The 25625-nt window shown below is 44.7% G+C and overlaps 2 protein-coding genes across 4 annotated transcripts; one reads left to right on the top strand and one right to left on the bottom strand.

Moving 5' to 3' along the window:
• The first annotated feature begins 573 nt into the window (after positions 1-573).
• sesn4 (sestrin 4) lies at positions 574-12820 on the top strand. 3 transcript variants are annotated; one of them, XM_069170387.1, is made up of 9 exons: positions 574-808; positions 6367-6564; positions 6800-6982; positions 7145-7390; positions 8214-8328; positions 8479-8603; positions 9367-9533; positions 9684-9828; positions 10675-12820. In XM_069170387.1, exons 1-9 carry the CDS (start codon positions 743-745, stop codon positions 10762-10764), a joined length of 1335 nt encoding a protein of 444 aa, XP_069026488.1. In that variant the 5' UTR covers positions 574-742; the 3' UTR covers positions 10765-12820. The 3 variants fall into 3 exon arrangements, with proteins under 3 accessions (XP_069026488.1, XP_069026487.1, XP_069026489.1); XM_069170386.1 differs by lacking the exon at positions 574-808 and adding an exon at positions 1661-1734; XM_069170388.1 differs by lacking the exon at positions 574-808 and adding an exon at positions 3931-4015.
• A 3338-nt stretch (positions 12821-16158) lies between these two features.
• Positions 16159-20732, bottom strand: foxo4 (forkhead box O4). The gene is given in 4 exon segments (XM_069170385.1): positions 16159-16622; positions 16911-18500; positions 19220-19549; positions 19551-20732. Coding segments are annotated over 3 exon segments (2001 nt in total). The 5' UTR covers positions 19662-20732; the 3' UTR covers positions 16159-16622; positions 16911-16940.
• Between the last annotated feature and the right edge of the window lie 4893 nt (positions 20733-25625).

Genomic DNA, 25625 nt, shown 5'->3' with positions numbered 1-25625 from the left:
AACTAAACCTTTTCATCTATCCAGCGTGTTCTCTGGCAGAATATGACCCCTTGACATAGTGCCGCCATGTCATTTTTAAAGTAATTTTGATTCGGTGGTTTACAATGGATTGGTTTAGTAAAGGCTATTTTACTTTGAAGCCTGTGGCGCGAGACCAATGTTTTCCTCCAAAAGGGGGCGGGGACGTTTCCTGAAAGCCAAAATTCCCGGATGTACCAGTTTGCTCAGAGCCTTTCTTGGAACCACGTTACAAGACGGGACTTAAACACATTAGGTGGTGCACCTTAAATGGTAAACCGCAGCTGTAGGTGTAGGACAAGAACAACAACCGTCCTGGTATGAAAGTTGGTAGTCCCCCCTGTGTGTGTCTGCCTTAGCCTGTGTTTGCCTTCTCTTGCGCTTGTTGTTTGCAGATGTTCATTAGCATTTGGACGTAACCCTCCTCCTCCTCGCCACATAGCTCCGCCCTCCTCGCCAGATAGCTCCGCCCCCCTAGCCCCAGCTCCGCCCCTCCCCCGTGCTTTGATTGGCCACACTGTTACTGGAGCTGTCAGCTCGGCTCCGGGCAGGTTTCTCCGCTCAGTGCGGTCTGCGAGCGACCAAGACCAGGCTGACCTGCAGCCAGCGGCGGGCTGTCTCGTCCCGTCTCGTCTCGTCCGGTCCCGTCTTTGTTAGCCAGCTTTCGGAAAGGCACCAAGAAAGAACACAGCCGCATCCATGCAATAGCGCACTTTGTTGGAAAATGATCATCTGTACGAATAAAATGGAGTACTCCCTAAGAACCCAGCGCCAGCGAGCCCAGAAACAGGTAGGTCGAGATGACATGTAGACGGGGCCGGGAAAAAAAAAAGAGTTGGGCTAACTTTAAACACAATTAAACGCTAGCGGCTAACTGAGTAGCGTTCATTCATTTAACGAAGGAGATCAATTTACATCAAAGAAGAAGGAAGGAAGAAAAAAAAAACCTCGCCTCTTTACGTTCAGCTTTTCTGGCCTTTTAAGCTTTAACGTAGATATTTATTTTTTTTGTGTGTGCCTGCAGAGGTGGAAGATGAAGGTTAACTTCGCCTTCGGCAGTTTTTCGGTCTGTAAACTTTTAACAGTGAAGACAGTGACGTGTTTTAACTTAACAGCGGCTGCAGTTTAGCGAAACTTCAAAACACACGCCAAAGCTAGCCGGGTTAACTGTCTCCCGAGCAAACATAATTTGACTTAAATCACAAATGAAAACGGGAGAAGAAGAAAAGAAAAAAAAAAAAAAGGGGGGGGGGGGTCTTTTGCGGTTAAATCCTCGGTCAGCAGCGGCCACATTTCCTCACTGTAGTTTTCATGTACAGCCGTTAAAATGTCGCGTGAACCTCGCAGCATTTCCTCTCGTGTTTTTTTTTTGTTTTTAATATAAACGTGTTTCGATCAAATTCAACCCCCTTTTTTCTGTGTGTGTTTTTTTTTTTTTGATTGACATCACACTGACTGGCACAAACAGAGCAGTGACGACTTCCCTTTGTTGTTGCACCGCGGATGATTTCGGCACTTCGTTTTTTAAAATGAGGTCATATTTGACTTTTTCTCACCTTTTCGTGCTGAACGTTATTTATTAGCCCCCCCCCCCCCCCCCCCCGCGCGTGCGTGTCCGCCAACGGCCGAGCCGTTGCGAGCGCGAGGAGGCAGCTGCAGGTGAAGATGACATCATCTGAGGATTTGGGAGAAAAGTGTCAGTTCGGAGGCTGTGAAGTAATGCGGAGCGCTTTTATTTACTCATAAATAAGATATGAATAGGGGGGGGGGGGGGGTCGACGGAGGGGGGGGGGGGAGGCACCGTGGCGTGAATGCGTTTGATCCGTGAAGGCCTTGACGGGGATCGTTCAAGCCGCTCGCGGTCCTTCTGAGAGTTGGCGACTTTTATTGTGCTGTTTTTTTTTTTTTTTTTTTTTTGCTGGCTGAACCGGACTGCCAATCAAAGTTGTTTTTCTCCTCCGCCGCTGTTTTTTCAGTGTGCAACAGAGAGGGGGCGCTGTCTCGGGTGCAGTCCAAAAAAAAAAAAGACGTGTTTGCTGCAGATTAGGGTCCAGAAATGGAACAAAACAGGCAGGAATGTGAGCAGAAACTCTGGTTTTAAGCCCAGGATCTGCTACTTTGCACTGCCCCCTTTCACTGTTTGTTGTTCACCTCTGTTATCAATTGGCATTTGTGCACAATTATTAGTAATTGGAGACGGAACAATCAGGGATTGTGTTGTTGCGAAGGAAAATGACACAACTTAAAACTGCCTGTTATAATAAAGAGGCATGTATCTGACTCGGATATGATAACCTACTAACCTTGCTTGTTTGTGTATAAGATGAGTAATAAATTATTCTGTTATCTGTCTTTTGTACCTGCATGTTTTCCCTCATTCTACCTGCCTGCCCTGTTTTCTGACAGGTCCAATCACTCATCTGCTGTATATGGGCTTGCCTTTTGTCTCTTATTTTTTTTTTTTTCATCCTGCAGCACAGTGTGTTGTTTGTCTTGGTTGTGTTGTATGTGCAGCTCCTTTCCCTCCCCTCTACTGCCCTCTGCAAACCTCTCTGGGCTGCAGCTGGTTTGTTTTGCTCTGCTGCCTAAGTTCAGGTTGCAGAGCCAAAACCTGCTTGGTGATGTGTGTGTGTGTGTGTGTGTGTGTGTGTGTGTGTGTGTGTGTGTGTGTGTAGGGGGTGTTAATGCACAGGACACCGGCACATGATAAGGACGAACCCCTCCTCCAGGCCCAATCGGAATGCAGATTGAATGTCCTTCTATATCTGCAGCAGCCCCCTCTCCTGCAGCCCACCACCACCACCACCACCACCACCACCACCACGTCTCATCTGCAACTGACACATTTACCCTTGGAAGACTGCTGGCATCATTTTTCCACTTCTTTGTGCGTCGTCTTGCCGCTCGCTCTGCTTCATATTCCTGCTTGTACAGTGCTGCTGTTTTGTTTGTCAGCCGGCGATCAAAGCCCGTCTTTGTCTCCCTTTACCTTTCCTCCCCTCGGTGACGTCACCCCTGTTTTTCATCTCATCCCTGTCTTTTGCTCCTGTCTGATCAATAAACAAATAACCCCCCCACCACCTTCCTCCCCCGTGCTGGGAAGGGAGATTTTTTTTTGTTTTTTGTTTTTTAATGTCAAATGATCTTCACCTGCAAATTTTTGCTCACAACAGGCCCTCTGTGAGTTGTTGTTGGGTTTTTTTTTTACATATTTTGCAGCCAAGCCACAAGTTTGAATGTATCCTGTGATTTGAATACAGCAGCGCTCTAATATCAGCATCGCTGTCTCCCTTTTGTCACCCTCCGGCTTGTTTTTGACCACAAAAACATTTTTCTGTTTCACAATCAGTTGCTGCTGGGTGTACTGTAAGCAAAAGTAATAGATTTGATAACACCATGCACATTTGCCCAAATGATGATGCGTTCCTTGTTGCTTTATATTTTCACCCACACATGCTTGTTAACAGTTTTGTCTCTCGTGTTTTTTTCCCTGTGGGTGGACAATAAGGAGTGTATTGCCTTATCAAAAGCTCTGCTGTCTGCTGCTTCTGTGGTTTGTAAAAGATGAAGCAGTTTGGATGCGTGTCCAGACAAAGGACGTTTGTCTAAACATACTCCCACCGTGTATATTAATCACAAATATTGATTAGTTGGGTGAAAATGCTTGAAATGATTTTGGATGCATCAACAGCAGGCCTTAACCGTCTGTTTGGATAAACTCTTTAATAAGGGAGTAAATATTGTCATAAACATACTATAAACATGATTGAAATGTAGATTTATCTGGATTTCCAGTGTCTTTTGTGTTGTCAGCAGATTCAGTTAAAACTGGGGGATGTCATTTCCTGCTGCCTGAATGCCCACATCTACTGTACTTCCTGTTTCACTTTGACTTGTTCCGTTGCAGTCGTCCAGACATGTTTGTGAGATTACGCACAATACCAATTTCCTCTTTGTTTTGCCGAGGACAAATCTAATCTCCTCAATCCGTGCGAGAGTAAGTGTTGCCATTCATTTCTCTGTTTTTCACGCTCTAGATTTGACAGTGGTTGAAGATAATTAAATAACAGAATGGGACTATTTAAAGGTCACTAGCTTTTAGTGATTTCTTGTGTTTTTTTTTCCCTCTACATTTCTGACGGTTTTGTATGAATTGTCCTCGTTGACGCTTGCCACCTTTGTCTGGAGCCCGTCGTAAGGATGCCGTTTTGTGCAGTGGTGCTGTGTGGGCGCATGGTTCTCAGTTCAGAGCACAAGTCTGTAATTTTAGCTTTAACCCGTCTAACAACAGCAGTAACCTTTTGCTGAAGTAATCCTTGTACAGAAATTGTTTTTCCCCTCTGAACAAGTAGCCGCAGCATCAGGGACACATCAGCAGGGTGAATGCCTGCGTTGTGCTCAGGATCATTGCGTCACTTGGCTGCCAATGATGCCCCACTTTTCTAAAGTTTTGTCACAGCGTCGGTGGGGTATTAGTGGTCTGGTTTTCATAAGCAACCTGCAGGCTTTGACAAGGTGCGCACGGGTCATACGCAATCGGATGGAAGTGTGATCAGTCAATATCAGTTTATTCAACAAGAAAGAAGAAAAAGAAAAGAGGAAAAAAAAGAAATTCGACTGCGGTCTTCCTTGATGTTAAGTCCTCGACGAGCCTCGGGACAGTTTTCTGCACCGTGCCGGCTTCTGAAGTGCTGTTCCTCTCGGTGACCGAGCCAGTTAGTGTCTGATGCAGCGATAACCTAGTTTCTACGGCTCGGCATACTAATCAGTAGCTCTTGTGTTTGCGGAGAGATACTTGTGTGAATGTGCTCTTGTCAGTAAAGCTCTTTGATTGGCAGGCACCTGTGTGCTCTACGTTCCCTCCAGTCCGCACCATTTCTCATCCCCCTTGACAGACAAGAGTGGGTCACGGTCCGCGATTCATTTAGTGCCAACTCCTCTTCGGCTCGCTCACTCGCTGCTTCTTTTTTTTAAATTTATTTTATTTGTGTATATATATATATATGTCATTTACTTTTTGTATACTTTGAGATTAGGGAGATGTAATCAGAACGAGGTACATTTGTTTATGGTACGCTAACACGTCTTTTAGGATCTACACGGACTCTATATAGGTCAAGAGGTGGAGCCTCGAGCAGGATCAGGAGGAAACCCTCATCCACTGGAGGGAGAAGTGAAATACCACACGGAGCTACCAGCCAGATAAACATGGCGCTGAATGCCGAAGACCCGTACGGGGCTAAAATTAAGTAACGAGGCCGGCAACTCGCCATTTGCTCCGGCTATCCGTCACACAAGTTGAGGTGTGTGTGATTTGACAGGCCCGGTAATCATCCCAGACAGCTGTTTGCGCTGTTAAAAGTCTTCGCCAACATTTGGACACTTCAAACTGCATTGAACCGTTTGGCTTTGATCAGCGCTCCGCGCTCGGGTTTCACATACAGGGGGAGGTTGAGTCCTCGCCCGTGGCCGAGCTAATAAATGGCTGTGCCTGCGAGGGCAGGCCGGCTTCCCTCTCCACACGAGTCCGTTTCCCTTCGCAGCCGAGTCGCTCCCACGTTTGTGTGTCTCGTCTCATCCATTTCTTCGCTGCTGCCGAGCTTCCCTGTTCAAGGCCTCCGAAGCTCAACTTTCACATTAGTTCCTTCGTGTGCGCGTCCTCTCAGCGTGTAAATCCCCTTTTTCAAAGGAAAATTTTCGGTGTTTGTTTCTTGCTTTCAGATATATATCAGGCTTGTTTTTGTCGCCATCATCCGCTTTCATTTCACAGAAATAGATACCCGTCAAGCCACAGTGCTTTTTCTACAGTTAAGAATAATGTGGTGGACTTGTATCTGACCTGAGCGGGTGTCAGTGTGTCTGTTGAGCTCCCGGCTGAGCTTCTTGTTGTTTTGCTCGTTTTGTTTGGAGAAAGAATAACGTAAGGAACGCGCTCACTCGCCAGTGGCACCGGTATCACGGCATCGCGGCTGCTGTTCGTCCAAGACTTCAGCTGAGTTCGTCCGATTAACAGTCCAAAAGAACTCAAAGATGTTGAATTCACGGTGGTATAATTCATGCAAAAAAAAAACAAAAAAAAATAGCACGTCCTCATATTTAAGAAGCTGAAACGGTCACCAGATTGTACAATTCTGTAGCGGTTCATTTCCGGTCACTTCGTGGCTGTCAGCGCAGCGTTTCGGCCACCCTGACTACTTCCTCGGCATCACGCACGCATACACGTACACAAAATCCTCAGCTTGTCCCGCGATAGCAAACGGCTCATGTTTTTTTTTTTTTTGTTGTTTTTTTTTACGGTTTCCTGTCAGAAACCCACCCTCTCCCTGCTCCTTGTCCTGTTTCCTGCAGGTGATGGTGAACAGCGAGAAGGACCGAGTGTCGCTTCTCTTCATGAAGGCTCTGGTCAGCAGGGGGAGCGTGGACGCCGTGTCCCAACAGATGGTGTCTCACCCTCAGTACTTGGAGAGCTTCCTGCGCACGCAGCACTACATCCTGCACATGGACGGCCCCCTGCCGCTGCCGTACCGCCATTACATCGCCATCATGGTCAGTGAGCCGGCCGTTTTCACCGGCACGCACCGAAGACCTCAGCGGTCGTCACGCTGCTGTACTTTGCCGCGAAACGAACGCAAAGCCGTTCTACACACACACACACACACACACACACTCCGTTATGGCAGCAGGAATCCCTGATATCGCCTCAAATAAAAGAATAACAGACTCGCGGGAGTTTCTTCAAATCCGGCCTCTTCAACTTTTTGTCTCTTGCTGTGACTTCCAGGCTGCGGCGCGACATCACTGCAACTACCTGGTGTACCTGCACTCAGCTCAGTTTCTGAGGGTGGGCGGAGACCCTCTGTGGCTGCAGGGTTTGGAGGCGGCGCCCCATCGCCTTCGCCTCCTTAACCACATCAACAAGGTGCTGGCCCACCAACCCTGGCTCACCGCCTGCTCACACATCCAGGTACGGTGACGAATGACCACGCGTAACAAAGTGTACATAAACCGTAACGAGACCCGTGTTCAATGTTTTTCTGACGTCGCCCGCAGAGACTCGCCTACTTATCCTACGCATTTAAAACGCGGCATTAAAGCAGCGCTTTCTTCTCGTCTCCGTTCCCGGCAGACGCTGCTGAAGTCGGGCGAGCAGTGCTGGTCCCTGGCTGAGCTGGTGCAGGCCGTGGTGATCCTGGCCCACTGCCACTCCCTCTGCAGCTTTGTGTTTGGATGCGACACAGACTCAGACTTTGTCCCTCTCTCCAAATCTCCTAACGGTACCCCGCCGACCTTCTGCCCCTTCGACGCTGCCAACGGCAACACCAACGTGCCTCAGTCACTCGCCGCTCCCTCCGAACACAAAGCACGACGACGGGTAAAGAATCGGGACTTTTATCTTGTAAAGTGAAAAGCTGCAGAGAGATTCGAAGCGCAAACTCTCGTTTTGCAAAACTATTCCACTTCGTTTACCTTCTAAACATGAATAACGCCGAAAGACATTCAGCTGCATTTGCGTTGGTCTTCTGAATACGTTGGAAATATGTTGATATTTCTTTCTTGCTTCATTTGAGATAAACTGATAAGACGTAGATAAACAAATAAATGAAGCTTTTATAATTAAAAAGTTAAACGGCAGGGCTGAATCTCATGAGTATGTTTCTACAATTAATCCGTATTTATTTTAGTCAATAAAATGTCAGAGCAGTGAAAAATGATCCAAAGTGGCGACTTCAAATTGCACGTTTTTTTTTTTCATACCAAAAGTCCAAAACCCACAATTATATTATACATAATGATATAAAACAGAAAAAAAAAATGTTTTCCAACACGAGGAAGCTGTTGTATCAGCATTATTACACAGTATTTTCTTAGAAGAGCTCTTTTTAAAAAAAAAAAAAAAAAAAAAAATGTATTTCAGTATTGAGGCTGCTTGCAAACGTGCCTTCTGTACGTTCTGTATCAGTTCACGTGATCCCTAACAACAAACCATAATTAATAGTATGTAAGAGCACGATTGAGTAAGCCTCGGAGAAACATGATCTGATTCGGCATCACTTCGATTTAAAGAGTTCTTTGTGTGAATATGAGGACAGGAGACGCTCACCGTACTCTGATACACCGGGTGCAACCGCGAGATTGTCTCTCCTCGCGGCGGAGTTAGTGAAAGCTCACCGGCGCGCTGCCGTTTGTGTCGACAGTCTCTGGACTCCAGCTGTGACATGATGTGTCTGAAGGAGAGGATCCAGAAGTCCCAGGAGGAGCGGGAGAAGAGAGAAGAGCGCCTCCTGCAGGCGCAGACGCTCCAGCAGACAGGTGACCGACCAACGCCGCTCCGATGTTCTCGCTCTCATGTCGCATGGTGTGAAAGTTGCGCTACCGCCAGTCATCAGCCACACTCGGTGACGCACTCTCTCCCCCCCTCCCCTCCTCCCCTCCTCCATCTCCTTTTATTTTTTTTTTTAGACATGGACGAAGAGGAGGACATGATATGCTTCGCCGATCCGTCGCGTTTTATCACGGACCCCGACTTCTGCTATCAGGAGTTTGCACGCCGAGAGGAGGACCACTTCCAAGTGTTTAGAGTTCAGGTGAGGACGTTATGTTTGTGAATGTGTCCGTACGCAACGGATGGAGTCGGGAAACGTGCGTGTGCGTGTGTGCGTGTGTGCGTGTGTGCGTGTGTGTGTGTGTGTGTGCGTGTGCGTGCGTGCGTGTGTGTGTGTGTTGCTGCCAGCCGTTTGTTTAATTTGTGTACGAGGACGCTGCAGTCATCCAGAACATTAACACTGTAAATTTGACGTCTGCAGTCAGGCAGGTCAAGTTAATCATAATTGTTATTCTTGACATTTTAAAATGTTTCTTTGACGAGAGCTGAAGTTTCTTTTTCCCTCGTACTGTATATTTAGATTTTATTTTTTTTTTTTGATATATATATATATAAATGAAAAGTTGACGTGGCTGGCTAGTTAATGCAGGTTTGACATGTAATTGTTTCGCGTGAGTTTTTTTTTTTTTTTACTGTCCGATGTGTGCATATAGGTTTACTGCGCATTTACTAATGTATTAACATAATATTCTGTTGTTCAGTAGTCTAGTGCCATTTATTGATTGCACGCTCTACATGTACTGCAGCGGTTTCCTACGAGAGGTCGCAAATTAAATAGCAAATGATTTTAATTTTATGAGGGCTTTATGTTAATTGTTGGATCATTTTACCCGATCGTGGCTCCATACAATAAAAAAAAAACAAAGACGCGGATGACATACGGGGAGTGTTTTAAAGCACCGCTGCACGTCTGATGACTTCATGTTGAAGCTCGGTGGTTCTGACCGGCTGCATCGACTCTGCAGGACTACTCGTGGGAAGACCACGGCTTCTCCCTGGTCAACAGATTGTATTCGGACATCGGGCACCTCTTGGACGACAGATTCAGGAGTGTGACCACGCTGCCCTCGCTGCACAGCCCCGACCTGAAGAGGGCAATATGGAATTACATCCACTGTGTGTTAGGAATACGGTGAGACGGGCACTTTTTTTTTGGTTTGTTTTTTTGGTTTGTGTACTAACGATAAAAAAAAAACAAAAAAAACATCCTCTTTTACTCGCACAACAATCCTGGATTTGATTTGCGTTTCGATGATTTATTTACGTTTGCTTTCGACCGCAGCTATGACGATTATGATTACGGAGAGGTGAACCAGTTGCTGGAGCGAGATTTAAAGCTGTACATCAAGGCCGTGGCCTGTTTTCCGGACGCCACCAAAACCCCCGCGTGTCCGCTGAGTTGGACCCGACTTAAAACTTCAGACCGGGTAAGACGGCTTCCTGCTGAACCCAGTAAGGGATGAGTTCAAAAGTTCATAGACTTGTTTGCTTTCTTGCCGAGACTTAAATGAGATTAAAGGTCTTTACACAGCGGGGGGGTGGGGTGAGGGGGGGGGGGGGGCGATCACGTGACACAAAAATGTGAAACCCCAGCCTGCGAATTTTTTTGCATCGAAACTGCTCATACGGGCGGCGATGTGAATTTGCGACAGTTGGTTTAAAAAAAAACAAAAAAAAAAACGTTTTTAATAAATATGTTTCACTTCATTCTTTATATATATAAAAAAAAAAAAAAAGAAAGATCAATTCAACATCATCCAGCGATGATGGTCTCGTCCTGCTCTTCCTCCGTGTTCCCACACAGTTTAATCGGTAGACGCCTTTACGTGTGCTGCGAAAGCTCAGGAAAAACCGACCTGCTTCCATTAAAAAAATTAATTAAAAAATAAACGTTTTTCTGCCGCGTAATATGTAGGTTACGTTTGAAAGCGCGCGTGATAAAAACTTAACAATTGGGGAAAAAAAACCAACAACAACAACAACCTTCAGACTGATTCCACCGTCGTGCCTGTATGATGAAGACGAGGCTACAGGCAGCGGCCGGTTAACCTGGTTTAGCACAAAGACTTTCTCCTCATCTTAATTCTTCAGCGACCGCTCAAGACACGCGCGCCTTCCCGCCGCGTCAAACTACGCCCCTTCGACCCGACTCGGTGCTCTACGGACGTTTTCTCTCAAAACGCCAGACGGGCGCCGCGGTCAGCCCCCCCCCCCCCCGTCGGGACGTACGTTCGCGCCTCCCGCGTTAATCGTCTCTCATCCCCTTTCTTCAGATACACGTCAATTTACTAATCATGGAGGCGCGGCTGCAGGCGGAGCTGCTGTACGCGCTGAGGGCCATCACTCAGTACATGATCGCCTAAGCGCTCGGGAGAGAGAGAGAGAGAGAGAGAGAGAGGCGCCGACGTTCGAACTCTCCGCCGGTACAGAGAGCCCCGGAGACGCAGGAGGACGAAGACATCTCAGCGGCGGGCGGTGACGCGGGACGAGAGCGGCACTTTTTAAGGACACAAGAGCTCCATTGTTCGTAGCCGTGCCTCATGAATGTGCTTTTCTTTCTCTCAGATTTAATGTATTTATGCCATAGTGTGCCACACCCCGCCCTCTCCCCCCCCACCCCCCCCCCTCCGCCCCCTCCCTCCTGCTAATTGTCTAATTGTGAATGAGTCCTCTTATCAGACATCTTGGCTAATGTGCAATTATTACTAGTTATTTAAATTTTTACCTGTTGTCTTGTGTTGTTCAGTTCAGTCTGTGAGAAACTGCTTTGGTTGCAGCAGCAGTGGCCAATACTCTCCTTCTTAGTTTGACGAGTCTCCGTTTGTATTAACTACGCCTCCCCCTCCACCCCACCCAAAAACAAAATTTTTTTTGTTTTGTTTGTACTAGTTGAATGAATGTTAATGGGAGACCAGGGCCTTTATTATTTTTGGACAATCCTCGTCAGTGTTGGAGGAGGACATTCAGTGGACTGTGAAGAACGACAGTTTTGCTCCCCCTGACATTTTGTATTAATGCTGGTCAGGAACAAACACAACAGTGACACTGCTGGAAGTTATCACATCACTATAGTTTCTTTTAATAAGCACTTTTTTTAACTTTATATATTTATAATGCAAGGTAGCTTGTTAGTGGATGTCGAGGCTCACGGTGCGTGGGTCTGATGCCTTTCTTCTTCCCTGTATGACCCGTACGATTTTTCAGCGGTTTGTCCTCAAACTTTCAAAAACACTTGCTTTTGTTCTCCGCTCGGATTCCTGAGTGAAGAAGGTACTCGATTCAAGATATCTCAGTGAATTGTTTTTGTTTTTTTTGTTTGTTTTTGTTTTTTGTTACTTTCAGTGGAGAATTTGGAAGACTGATTTGGAAAACAAAATTTGTAGCCAAACTGAAAAGGTCAGCTTCCTACAGCGTTCACAGAATGATGTTTTTACTGACGTGGTTCAGAAATTATCAAATCAGAGACTGAATTTCAGACCGAAGGGTCATTAATAACCTTCCTGAAAAGTGAAGTAATAAAATGGATAGATTAAAAATGTCCAGAAGTAGATCCGCACCGGTCATGAGTTGAGCTGTGTTAAAGCTTTTTTTTTTTGTTGTTGTTTTTTTGTTGTTGAGCTGTATCAAAGCTGATTATCAAGTCAAAATCTGCGGTACAATTAGCAAAGCAGAACAACGTGCAGACTGGTTGTTGAAAGCACTTGTCTCTCTTCGATGTCTTTTTTTTTTTTTTTTTTTTTTAATTTCTACAGTTTTTGTAACTTTGGATTACATTTGTTTGTGTCTGGGTGTGACGGCAGGTCGCGCGCTGCGGCCCGGGTAGACGTAGAGGTGTGACAGACTGTGTAGAGTTAAAAGTAGTGACTGCAGGACGTTGGAAAAGAAAAAAGAAAAAGAAATGCATATCGACAAAAGCAAAAGCGCTGTTTAACACAGGTGCCTTCAGGCTAAAACTGGAGCGCTGCTGAAGTGGAGGGATGTGACGACTGGAGGCTGACTGTGGGTTTCGGTCGCAGCTGGGGGGGGGGGGGAAGAAAAAAAAAATCCAAGCCGACACGAGTGTAAAACTCGGGGCTCTCCCCCCCCCCCGCATGAATGGGAGAAGTTTTTTCTTTTTTTTTTTCTTTTTGGTGTTGGTCAGCACCAAAGCTGATAAATGTTGCAGCTGTGAACGCCCGTGTTTTCCATCAGACACCTTCCACAAGCCCCCAGCAACGCAGCAGGAGCCTTTGACACAGATGGATGTTAAAAATGTTCAGCTTTAGCAGAAAAAAAAAAATGGACAATTATCTTTCAAAAAAAATTAATAAACAAAACCCTAAAAAAAAAAAAAGAGAACAAAGGAAAAAAAAAAGACCAAAAAAATGTTTTTTGAAAATGTGAAGAAATGTTTTCTATAAAGATGCTCTACGAAAATGACTGCTGCCTGTTTTCTCTTCTTTTACGATATCACTTAAAAACTTGAAAAGCGGCGCATTTTTATGTTTTAGGTTGTTTTTCAAATCGCTCAGACCTCATTTTACAACCTATTTTAATTTGTTTCACTTAATAGTTGATCCGTTTCATCACAGTTCAACCTTTTTACTGTTGTTGAGTCAATTGTCATTATTGGCCGTTGCTCAAAAGTACAAATTGGATATTTTTTTAGGTTTCAAGTCTCACAAATATGAACTCGAGGCGTACTTACAAGCATTTTCTTGAGTTTTCAACCACATCTCGGTCGTTCCCGGCTGATGGGGTTTCACTCTGAACCTCAGCGTTCTCTCGTCTGCGGTTAAAAGCATCAGAAAAAGCTTTCCGGTTACACTGCTGCTTCCTAAATCAAACATGAACCTTACACTTACATTGTGATGAATAACATCGGGCACAAAGAACATTCATGTGCCTTGGTGTTCAGTTAAGTGTCTCGGAGAAATCATTGGACGATGGCGCACTCTAGTGGCAGAACTGGGTTTAGCTTCAAAGAAAAGTCTCGAGACAAAAGAAAAAGTGGGTTAAACAGTTTATTGAATTGATTTCTGCTGTTCAGAACTGTTTGTCATCTCCTGCTGACTTTACAATGTGTAAAGAAAGACAGAGGAGAGGTGAGGTGAGGTGAAAGGGGGCGCAGAGTGAAACTATCAACATAAAAAAAAAAAAAAAAAATCATACACGTAATTGGCTTATGCACAACTCATCATTCCCACCCCCCCCCCCATGAAAAAAATAGCCAAAACGACCCTTTTCGAATACTAAAATACTGTATCAAATGGGGACTTTTTTTTTAAAATTTCAAAACATAAAGGGACTAACTGCTACTTAAAGAAAACCCAAGTACAAATATGTAGATAGTTGTCATTACATACAGGGGAGATACAAGAGAAGTAATAACACAACAGCAGAGTGTTTGAAGGAGGCAAAAGTAAAAAGTAAAGCCAGATGCAGCAGCCGCTGCTCCTTTACGTCCTGCAGCTGTTCATAAAGAACAACAGGGAGGGTTGTTGCGTATACAACTGTCTAAAAATAATTACACGTTATGATTGAACATAAGAAAATCATGCAGTTTAAACAAGCTGGTCTTTTGTTTCCAGATTAAGTGACTAGGTTGTGAGAAGGGAGGGGGGGAGGGATTATTATTATCAGACATATAAAAACATTTAAAAAAAAAAACAAAGGGGGTTAAAGGGCTGCTGTTGATTGTGCGATAACTTCTACCATAAATCAAGATCCTTGTGCCTTACGTAGAAAATCCAAGGCCCTGATATGCACCCCGTTGCATCATAATGTACCCGGAGATACGTCACACGTGACATCCAGCACCATTAAAATAAAATACAAAATATTTGTTGAGAAAAGGGAGAGTGCTTTATACAGCTCCTAACGTATTCACACAAGCTACAGTCGAAATGATGAATATAAAATTTTAAACTGCAGGGATGTCATGTCCGCTCGCAAAAAGCAGACGGTAATTAAATACAAACACAAACTTTCAAAAAGGGGGGAGAGATGACAAAATAAAGTCTTGCTACAGAGTAACATCATGCTATAGTGTTTTAAATATTGGCAGTCAAAAACAAACAAAAATAAAAAACCCAAGGGATAGGCTAGTACTGATATACATGGCTGGACAGCTAAAATACATTTCTCTAAAATGATAAGGGGATAATTTGAGATCAACTCTTTTTAAGACAGAAATGTCTCCAGGCAAGGAAAACAAAACAAAGACTCGGTGTGTTGGTTTCCAGTCGGCCGTAACAGAAATTGTGCAAAATAAATAGTTTGTTTTAGTTGATTACGTCTCCCTCTGGCTTTCCTGTTGGTTTTTCTTCCAAGTGACCCTGAGAGGTAAACAGTTGTACGAGTCTCGTTTTGAGATGAGAAATCTTTTTCGTTGACGCAGATTTTTACTTGGATTCAAAAAAAAAAATTAAACAAATAAAAAGCAACTCGAGGTGGGTGACTGGGAATTTTAGTTACAATGGTCAAGTATTTCTGCCCCGTCACTTTACAGGCAATTTTCTGCAAAGCTTATGTACACCAAGGATACTGTCAGGCCCAAGCGCTCCCTAAATGCCATGCAAATGCAAATATTAGTGTTCCTTTGGTTATGTAAAAAAAGAAATCTACATGCATCTCATCCTTTACAAAAATAAAAGTATAGAAAATTACCGTTAAAAATGATCTGAGAATGCTTCCTCCAATGTAAAAAAAACATCATTAGTAATATATTCATATGTATTAATATCTGATTTATTATCTCCATCTAAATTGTATATTAAAACTATAATCAAATATATTCTTTTTTTTTGTACTTCTCACACAGTGGATTAATTTCTTTAAGGTTAGTACTGAAAGATTTAAGTGTGAGAGGATATTCTGACTTTGAAGCACCCGGTTTCTCCCCCGACACACATCAGGAAAACGTTAAATAGCAAAACCCTTCAAGAAGTGATTTTCTAATTTTGTTTTACTTCAAGATTTCATTTAGCTCTCCTGATAAGTCTGCATAGCGCGCCGTCATGTACATGTGCAACGTGTACATAACGTTTCTTTTACAAGATCATAGACTCTCTCTTACTGAAATGGTACAACCTAAACGTGGATGTGTTCTCCTAGTTTGGGGTCCCTGTTGTCGCAGGAGACCTAAGTGCTTTGAAAATGCACAGGCTCGAGGAAAGACAAAAGCAAAAAGGAAAAAGAGAAAATAATATATATCAGGAAGAGCGTTCGACAGTGGAGGCATGCTGCTGTCTCGGACAATGTAATACTTGGCCAACCAATCATCTGTTAATAAATTTACAATAAATTTACCCTTGAATGCCCTGTGTTTAAAATTCACAAGTTTCTTCATTTTGTTAGTTTAACTGCACATCAGGGATTAAAAAAAAGAAAGAAAAGAAAACACCCTCTAACTGACATCTACCTGAACACACTGGATCGAAGTCAAAAATGCCAAACTGCAAGTACAAACCCTCCTGTTGGAAAAAAAAAGAAAGCATTTTCTTTTGTCTTGTTTTTTTCTCTAAACTGATCAACTTAATCGTGTAATTAATCGTGCTAAGGGCCAGATGTGTTGCCAATGTGGAGTCGAGCATTTTGTACCCTCCATTTGTCGTCTTCCACCAGTCCTCAAAGTTTTTTTTTTACCGCCTCCTGTCTGTCGGGGACGGTGCAGCAGAGTCAAGTGCATCTCATTTGGTCTGGCAAATTTGTGCTGAGCCGAGTGTCGGCGGGAAACTGGCCATTTCTAAAAAAAAAAAAAAAAATAAAAAAAAAAAAAAAAAAAAAAAAAACGCACAGTCTGTCGAGATCCGGGGTACCGTATCCACCCTAAAGCTATTCAGGTGTAACAAAACTGAAATATGAACACTCCCAACGGAGGGGAGCTGATGATTTGTCTTTTCACTCTAAAAACATCATGTCACAAATCTTTAAAAATCATCAGTTCAAATTAAAAGGAAAGAAATGGCTAGCAGCCAAATTGTTGCTAAGTGTTATTAAAAAAATAAAAACAGAAAAACTGTGCATAGTCGCCTGAATCTCCTCCCTGTCCTCTGCATGTCTTGGCACGTGACATGGGTGAGGTCTGGTTTATGTATTTTTTTGCGGTTTACCATCCAAGAGAAACTTCATGTTTGAAAAAAAAAAAAAAAAAAAAAAAGTGTCTTCAGCCAGCAGGGAGGAGGGATGCACCGGTTGTTTTCGTCATGCTGTGAGGTTTGTCTTGATTGGAGCTCGGTTCCTGCGGGACGAGATGATAAGAAGGTCATTTTTGTTGCTGCTGATTGGCTCATGAAACCGGATTATGCAAGCGGTGCACTTGAAAGATCATTCGCAAACATGCGTAAATGACGTCCACGTGTGCCGCCATGTGTGGTTTGTAGAAACTATTATTCATGTGAAAAGGCTCCTCACACTTCACCATAACACGAAAATATCAAAGTAACAATGATGTCAAATAGAAAAAAAAATAAAAGAAACTAATTCTTTCATTTAAAACACTGAAAGTCACCGAAGTCAGTCAGCGTACCTGTTTAACTGTGTGTGGCCGCCTGGAGAATTAACTCGGCACCCAGTTGTGAGCGGAGCCCTGCGTGGTTGCCGGGCCCGCGTAGGTTTGGCCTCCAGGCAGCATGGGGTCAAAGTTGAAGTCTATGCCGTCTCCGTCCATGAGGTCACTGTTGATTATGTAGTCCACGTCGCAGTCCAGGTTCTCGGTGAACATGTCTATGTCCAAGTCTGTGGGCAGTCGGTCCTGACTGTTGGGGAAGCAGGGCGAAGCTCCGAACTGACTCAGGCCCTGCAGGTTGGCGCCGAGATTGGCCGAGGCGATGGGCCCCCCGTGGTGAGAGCCCACAGCTGGCGCCGTGGCGTGCTGGGCTTTGAGAGCGGAGAGCTGCGACGGGTCCTGAGACATACCTGAGAGGATCATCCCCAACCCCATCTGAGAGTGGTGCTGGTGCTGGTGCTGGTGCTGCTGCTGCTGCTGGTGCTGCTGCTGCTGCTGCTGCTGCTGCTGCTGCTGCTGCTGCTGGTGGAGGTGGTGCTGCTGCTGCTGTTGCTGCTGCTGCGGCTGCATCGCGATGGTGGACATGGTGTTCGGCTCCAGGCCTTTACCCAACAGCAGCTGGTTGGGTTTGGGCCTCATGCCCACGACGGAGCTGCCCAAACCCATCAGGCCCACCCCTCCGGGGCTGGGCATGAGCGGGTCCACCTGGGTCATGAGGACATCACTGGGAGGAGGGGAGTCGGAGGTGAGCAGCGCCTCCAGGCTGGAGGGCACGTGGGTGCCGTAATGGCCACTGCCACGCGAGCCGGAGCCGGACATGGGGTTGAAGAGGGAGTTGCTGAAGCTCGACGACTCTTTGCTGCTGGGTCCACACTGAGACACGGAGGGCTGGGTCCCGGTGTGGGTGGGGGCCTGCGGGAGGCTGGATGACTGCAGCTGATGGAAGGAGGGGAAGCTGGAGCCTCGAGGCAGCAGGGTGGAGGCAGAGGGCAGCGGAGTGGGAGGCGCCGGTGGTGCAGTGCTGGGACTCGCTCCTCCCTGCTGCCCGGTCATCAAGGTGAGCCCGTCGATCAGGTCCAGCTCCTCCATGAGGGTCTCGGTGAGGGTGGGGGTCAAGCTGCTGGAGGCGTATCTCCCCAGCAGCGCGTCCTCGGGCAGGTTATCGTCGTCCTCCTGGCCGGGAGCGATGGGGGACAGACGTCCGCTCAGGGTGCTGGCGTTGGAGCTCGTGCGTGGGCGGAAGGTGGTCCACATGTCGCTGTCGTCCAGGCTGCCACGGGATGAGGGGCTGCTGCTGTTGACCCCCCATTTAGGAAACTGCTGGGACGAATTGGGGCTGTCTGCACCCGCTGAACCCGTGCTGCCGTCGCCCTGCAGCACCCCTCCAGCACTTCCCAGACCGGCCGCCCCCGCCTGCTTCTTGGTCTGCTTGGCTCTCATGCGGCTCTTCAGCAGCTTGCTGCTGTTGTCCATGGAGGCGGCCCGGCGGCGAGGAGCTTTCCCAGTCTTCCCTCCCTCTGGGTTGAGCATCCACCAGGAGCTCTTTCCTGTCGATTCATTGTGGACCCTCAAGAACTTGTTGTGGAGTGATAGATTGTGGCGAATCGAATTCTGACAATAGAGAAATACAGGAAATATGAAAAATGAAGGATTTGCCAGTTATGAGTCAGTTTCCTTTCATTAAACAAAAGGGTTTTGTTTGCAGATTAATGGCTTTAAATTATCCTCTCAAAACTAAAGACCGAGTGTACCTGGTAATAAATTATACTGAAGAATAAAGATGCAACGATTAGTCAATTGTGTCATCTAAATCAACCTGGGAGTCACAAAACCCCCGAGAGGTCACAAGATAAACTGTCGTGAAATGAATAACAGGACAGAAAAAACATTATTTAACTGCTAAACAAGGTCAGACTTTTTATTTTCTTTATTTTTGAGGGTCTAGCTAACTTTACATGTTTAACTATTAACTTTCTGTCCTTGTTTTTCTCGACTCAAAAAAAGAGAATCAAAACTAATAGACATGCAAACTGTAATAATAAGTCTAAAGGAGCTATTACTTTGTTTAAAAAAAAAAAAAAAAACCTCTGTGATCCACTGGGCTGGACTAATAGTAGTAAAGTGTGTCTCATCAACAAAACAACAGGTACTTTGCCATATCTACATAAATATAGTGCACTATACTTTGATGTCGGTATGTGTATTTCCTTTTCCCGTATTGTCCAGTCACAGTATTCACGCGCAAACCAGTTCTTTTCAATTTTAAAGTCATAAAAAAAAAAAAAAAAGACTTAAAGCTGGATGCTGTGAGGATGAACCGGTGGTCTCACCTTCCAGCCGGCTGAGCTGTTGCTGTCTCCTTTATCCCTGAAGTAAGGCACCGTCTTCACCATCCACTCGTATATCTGAGCCAGGGTCAGCCTCTTCTCCGGGGAGTTCTCGATGGCCTGGCTGATCAGATCCGCGTAGCTCTGGTTACCCCACGCGTTGCGCCGGGAGGACCCTTTGCGGGGCGTCGCGCCGGCTCCGCCCACACCGGCCGCGACCCCGCCCTCGGCAGCCGCCGCCGCTTTCTCGGGCTCAGACGTGATTTGCTGCGGCTCGGGCTTGTCCTCGTCGGCGGGCGGGGTCCCGGCGGCGGACTCGGTGCCGTCCCCCCCCCTCCGGCTTGACAGCGGAGATGTCGGGTCTCGGCAGCGGCCATGTGCAGGAGCGGGGTCTGCTCTGCGGCTCGAAATCTGGGTCAATCGGGGGCACCGATGACTCGTCCATGTCGGTGCTCTGAACTTCCGCTCAACCTCAAATACGCGTTTCACTTAAAACATCTACCTTCACAGTTCAAAGGTAACTTTGATGTGTTCAAAAACTTCTGAACACAACAACAACAACAACAACAACAATATCCTGAGGCCACTGCGGGGGTGTCAGATGAGGGCCCTAGAAAAGAGACGTAATAATCTGGACACACCAGTAGCCTCGGTTAATCCTCAGATTGGAGATTAGGGAACCCAAATAATCTCTTTAATAGTAACTATCATAAACCTTCCGATTTATATAGAATGAAGAAGGGCTGGGACTGGGGTCCCTTTGTTTGAATGAAATAAAAACAAAAGTGGCAGAGTGACGCCAAAACATCTGGATCTCCAGAGGTTTGGGCTCACCTGGAAATCAATTAGGGATGAAAACTAATGAAATTCCTCGACGCAAACATTCAATTTAAAGGATGAACTAGTTGTAAAAGTTATTTTTCTAGACATTCATTTTACGAATGAAACAAAAATGAAGAATTATTTCGTACCAAATTCAAGGACGATTACTGTAAAACTCCACGCAGGGATTAAGCTGGTTACAAAGGAGCTTCAGGGGAGAGAGCTCCTGTCCGTCTGTACTTGTAAACAACGCGATGTCTGAGCTCTCAGCGAGACACAAAACGAGCCAAACTTTACATTAAAAAAAAAAATCCCCCCAGACAGTCATAAACCGGAGTGGTTTAATTGGGAGTCCAGTGGAAGTGAGCTGCGGCTGAAGGTCCGAGCAGCGCGTTTATTCAACAACGTGTGGGCAGTAAAGAGCCTGTGTGCTGGAACCAAACAACTAACTTCCAGGACAGGGAGGGCGGTTCAATAGTGTTTACGGTGATTTAAAAAAAAAAAAAAAAAATTAAAAAAAAAAAGATAACAGAAATATAGTAAGAAAAGTCCGTGCCTCAGGTCTGCACGATCCGCCACATTGAGGCCGGGCGCATGTCACCATCTGCCATGTTTCCCCACACTCCTGCCGCCGCACACGATGCTCGAAGAGGCGCTTACAAAAAAAAAAAAAAAAAAAAAAAAAAAAAAAAAGAAAAAACTGTCGACCGGAGGCCCGCACCTCAGCCGAATTTAGCTGCGCGGCGTCGGCAGCCGATCCTCACGGCTCGACCCCGGGCGCCGGGGTGAGAGCTGGGTCGCCCCGGCGGGTCTGTCGGCTCCCACTCGCCGCACTTTGAAAACGGCACGATAGCCTCCGTAACGTTAGCCGCGTTAAGCTCCTGCTACTCCAGAGTTTACAATCCGTGGAAAAGTCCGCGAAAAGCCTCCGATAACTTCGCCCAAGTGGCCGTTTCTAATCAGCGCCGACTTTTGTAGAACTTCCTGTCGTCGCGGCTGTCAAAATATTCACTCCTTCACTGTCTTTTCGACTTGTTTTGTTTTGTTTTGTTTTGACTCGAGGCGAAGACTCCCTTCTGACGTCTGTTTACCACTGTCAGGCAACGCGGTCTGCGTCTGCGCGGAACGGAATTCTGGGAACCCGAGTCGTTCATGTGACAACACAGGCGTAAACAGCAGAGGCAACACCTGCGGTGGGACGGTGTAACAGTTTATGAAAGCCATTTAAGGTATTACGAGTAATTGCAGAGCAGAGACAAAAACAACAACAACAACAAAAACAACAAAAAACAGGCTGCCAAACAACATGTTTTATAGAATAACGTTTAATGTTTCTGCTTTATTTGTCAACTCCCTCTGGTCAGATTAACATGTTAGGAAGCCTGAGGGCAAAATCAAAACTAAAAACATTTGATGGGCCTCTGTAGAGTTCCCTAAATTTCTGAAAATAAATAGTTTAATTATACACCCAGATAACCAGAAACCAACCGCGTACTCCCGGGCCGAGGTATGAACCGGTTTTGAATTTTGATTAAGAATGACTTTATTGAGCAATATGTGTGGTGTGAGCACATTATAAACAAACCAATTTAAAGTCTTACAAATCATACAAGTAATAAACTTTGAAAGACAGAAAGACCTGTAAACAAATTCAAGGCCCTCCTTGGTTGATACCTTTGATGCTATAAATACTTCTAAAAATAGCATTGTGTGGATTTTTTTTTTTTTTTTTTTTTTTTTTAAAGATTATTATATTTTGCACATTTGGCATGGAAATGCAAAGATATGCAGGAGTGACATGACGTGCTATAAAGGTCCCAGACGAGAATTAAACCAGGGATGCCACAGGTAGCATGGGGCTTGTTTTAATCACTGTCCTTTTCTTTTGCCTTATGTTTTGATGCTTTTAATGGTTTTATGTGAAGCACTTTGAATTGCCTTGTTGTTGAAATGTGCTATACAAATAAACTTGCCTTGCCTTGTTTGTGAACCCACGAGAATACTGGATTTTTTTTTTTTTTTACTGAACGAATAAATGTATACCATTTTTGTCTCATTTGTTTAACTGGGTTCTTTTTATCTACTGTTAAGGCTGTCATTCATTTCTGATTATGTTTTAACTCATATTTATGCTGAAAAAATACAAACTTTCAAACACCACTCTGCATGTTTTAATTATCAGGCCACTAGATAATATGTGTGCAACTATCTCATATTCAGTGACACTCAGGCTTCAGGGGGCCCTGAGGGTGTGAGGCCTTGGGTCATTTGCCCGGCTCGTAATCCAAACTCTTTTTAGAGTTTAGTCATGGAAGTCCATTCATGAAATTTGGGAACAATATGTGTCACAAAACAATCTAAACTTTTCTGAGCTCAAAAAAACATCTCACAGCCTTAATGAGGTCATCAGTGATCCAGCTCCACTCATCAATGAAGACGATGATGTGTGCTTGAAATCCTATAAAAAGATAGTAAATGGACAGTCGAGTGTAGATTATTTTGTCACACGATGACACTGTTAAAGTAAAGTCTGACTGCAGTCACATTTTCATTCATCAAAGACATGACTTTGTATGAACTCTGTCATTAGAGACGACCTGGATTCTTTTAACCTGAAAATCTTAGTGACCAAAACAATCAACTTTTATCTTGAAATGAATTTACTGACGATTATATCCAATAAGAAAATGTTCAATTCCACAGAGAAACAAAATGTCTGAGACATTATTTTAACCATTAATTTGGCACTGTTTGTGTAACTTGCTGCGGGTGGTGGGGGTGGACGCGCCCACCGTCTCCTGGATCAATGACTACCTGACAGGCAAACCACAGTTTGTCCGTCTGGGCAGTGTGCTGTCTGATACGGTGGTCAGTGGTACTGGAGCTCCACAGGGAACTGTTCTGTCTCCCTTCCTGTTCACCTTATACACAACTGACTTCCAGTACAACTCAGAGTCCTGCCATCTGCAGAAGTTCTCTGATGACTCTGCAGTGGTAGGATGTATAAGGGATGGACGGGAGGATGAGTACAGGGCAGTAGTGGAGGACTTTGTGGAGTGGGCGGGAAGAAATCACCTGCTCCTGAACGTGGCCAAGACCAGAGAGATGGTGGTCGACTTCAGGAGGAAGGCGACGGCTCCACAACCGCTGAGAGTTCTGGGAGAGGAGGTGGACATGGTTGAGGAGTACAAGTACCTGGGTGTGTCCATCGACAACAGACTGAACTGGAAGACCAACATCAATGCTGTCTACAAGAAGGTGATGAGTCGACTCTTTTTCTTGAGGAAACTTCGATCCTTCAATGTGTGCAGCGAGATGTTGGAGATGTTCTACCAGTCTGTTGTGGCCAGTGCTTGGTACTTCGCTGGGGTCTGCTGGGGGAGCAGCATTGGAGCCGGAGACACCAACAGGCTTAACAAACTGGTTAAGAAGGCCGGCTCCATCATCGGCTACAAACTGGACAGCCTGGAAAAGGTGGTGGAGAGGAGGACGCTGAACAAACTATTATCCATATTGGATAATCCTGACCACCCTCTCCACCACCTGCTGCAGGGACAGCGGAGCACTTTCTCTAAAAGACTCCTCCAGCTCCGCTGTCACAAGGACAGATACAGGAGATCATTCCTGCCCACTGCAATAAGACTGTACAATAACTCACCTCTGACAAAATCCATCAAAGTACAATAACACTGTTGACTGTGTTTCTTGGTTTGTTTGTATATTATATATATAGATATATACTGTACTGTATATATATATATATGTTGACTGTGTTTCTTGGTTTGTTGTATATAATATATATAGATATATAATGTACTGTATATACTGTGCATTTTATAGTTTATATTTATATTTTTTACTGCTATTTACTGCTATTTTATTTTATTGCTTTTCTATTATTATATTATTCTATTCTATTCTATTCTATTCTATTCTATTATTTTATTCTATTATTTCTATTATTATCCTATTGCTTCTGTATGCTGCTGTAGCGAAAAAATTTCCCCTCGTGGATTAATAAAGTAAATACCTACCTACCTACCTACCTACCTACCTACCTTTTGCCTCATCACTGGACTTACTGTTGTGAAATGCTGGGCCTTTTGTTGCCTGGGTCTTTGTACAGGAGAGTAATGAACAGGAAAATGGCATTAAAATTAGGAAGTGAGAAAGCCCTTAGTTTAGTCCATCGGTGGTCGGTTGCATGTCAGATTTATCATAGTTGTCATAGTTTTGCTTTAACCGCCACATAGCTTTTTGTGTGGTATTTCCTTTTGAATACTCGTGTAGCTTCCTGCTCTTTGTGTTGAAAAGCAACACACCCCAGCGACACTGCACTTAATCTCCATCTTTAATGTTAGTCTATAAATCCTGCGCCATTCCTCATTAGCTGAGTCATGACTGAGAAGAGGCTTCCTGTGTGAAATGCTTCAGTGGCTCCAGGTGTCTGATAGCCAGGTGCAGATTCTGTTTGCCTGTTGCTCTGCTATGACTAACCTAATTGCTCATGCGGTGGGATCAACAGAAGAAACCAGAGAACATGTGCTGTCTATAACCAGGCAGGACTCACCACAGTGCCCTGCTTTCTCTTATATTGATTAGCTTTTTTCTGTGCTGGCTTTGTCACTCACTTCTCCCAAAAGCTGTGTCAGGCGTGAGAACGGGTGATGCGGACCTACGCCACTGGCTGCGTTGATCTTCTTCTTTAAAATTAGAGGTTTTAGGATTAGGCTGGGCGAGCAAACACTGATCCGTTTTAATTCACTTTGAAATAAACACATACCGCTGATGGCGCTGTTAAATCAGTTGTAATTTAGCTGTTTGAATTGACGTGAGGCTTCGATGAGGGTACTAAAAAAAGCTTAAAGTGTCAGAAAGACCTTGGGCCGGCACATGCAAGGACTCAAAAAAAGCCTGACCTTATTTTAACCCTTCTTTGTGAATCACTGTTCATTGCTACAGTTGGTATTGCACAAACTTTGATAACCTGGTTGAGCAGGAAGTTTTAGTCTTAATTGTTTTTTCTGAACACTCTACCTGTTTGCTAGACGGTTAAATGTACTGATGTCATTTGAGTTCCACTGATACAGTTTTATTCATTTGGAGAGGAAAAAGCAAAGAATCACGTAATTGGAAGGAAGTATCTTCTACATTCAGTAATCATCAGTCAGACTGTTCAGATACTCCAGAGAAGATGTCCAGACATCAATCAACAACACCTTTTTATGATAGGATATGTTGTACCAACAATTCCAGCATGTTGTTGCTTTGTAAAAACACACATGTCCCAACACATCATCCTGTTGATGGTTAACGGCTTCAGAGTAACTTTTGTAACTCACGATACAAAAATATCAGACATGTCTCTTTTTCAAGTTACGCCAAGTGAAGTGTTACAAATAATATTTTTGGTATTTAACTCAGCAAATACAAAATTCCACTGAAAATAATTACAAAAATATAAGATGGATAATTAATAATTAGTAATAATTAATTTGCACTTTCAGGTAGTTCTTTTTTTTTTATATTTAAGCTTGTCATGGTAAAAGTCACACTTCATAGGATATTTTAATTCTCACAGCAGAAA

Source organism: Embiotoca jacksoni, unplaced genomic scaffold, assembly GCF_022577435.1.
Source record: "Embiotoca jacksoni isolate LCO1_2020_lvr unplaced genomic scaffold, fEmbJac1.0.p SCAF_5, whole genome shotgun sequence".
In the NCBI taxonomy this organism is placed as follows: Eukaryota; Metazoa; Chordata; class Actinopteri; family Embiotocidae; genus Embiotoca; species Embiotoca jacksoni.
Note: the sequence above shows the minus strand (reverse complement) of the source record. Positions and strands in the feature narration are given on the sequence as shown.

What these genes read in the sequence shown, in the direction of transcription:
- sesn4 (XM_069170387.1), top strand. Translation starts at nt 743, where the DNA reads ATGATCATCTGTACGAATAAAATGGAGTACTCCCTAAGAACCCAGCGC. An exon ending in CCGCCTGCTCACACATCCAG is followed by an intron (nt 6,983 to 7,144) that starts GTACGGTGACGA and finishes CGTTCCCGGCAG; the next exon opens with ACGCTGCTGAAGTCGGGCGA. An exon ending in GACTTAAAACTTCAGACCGG is followed by an intron (nt 9,829 to 10,674) that starts GTAAGACGGCTT and finishes CCCTTTCTTCAG; the next exon opens with ATACACGTCAATTTACTAAT.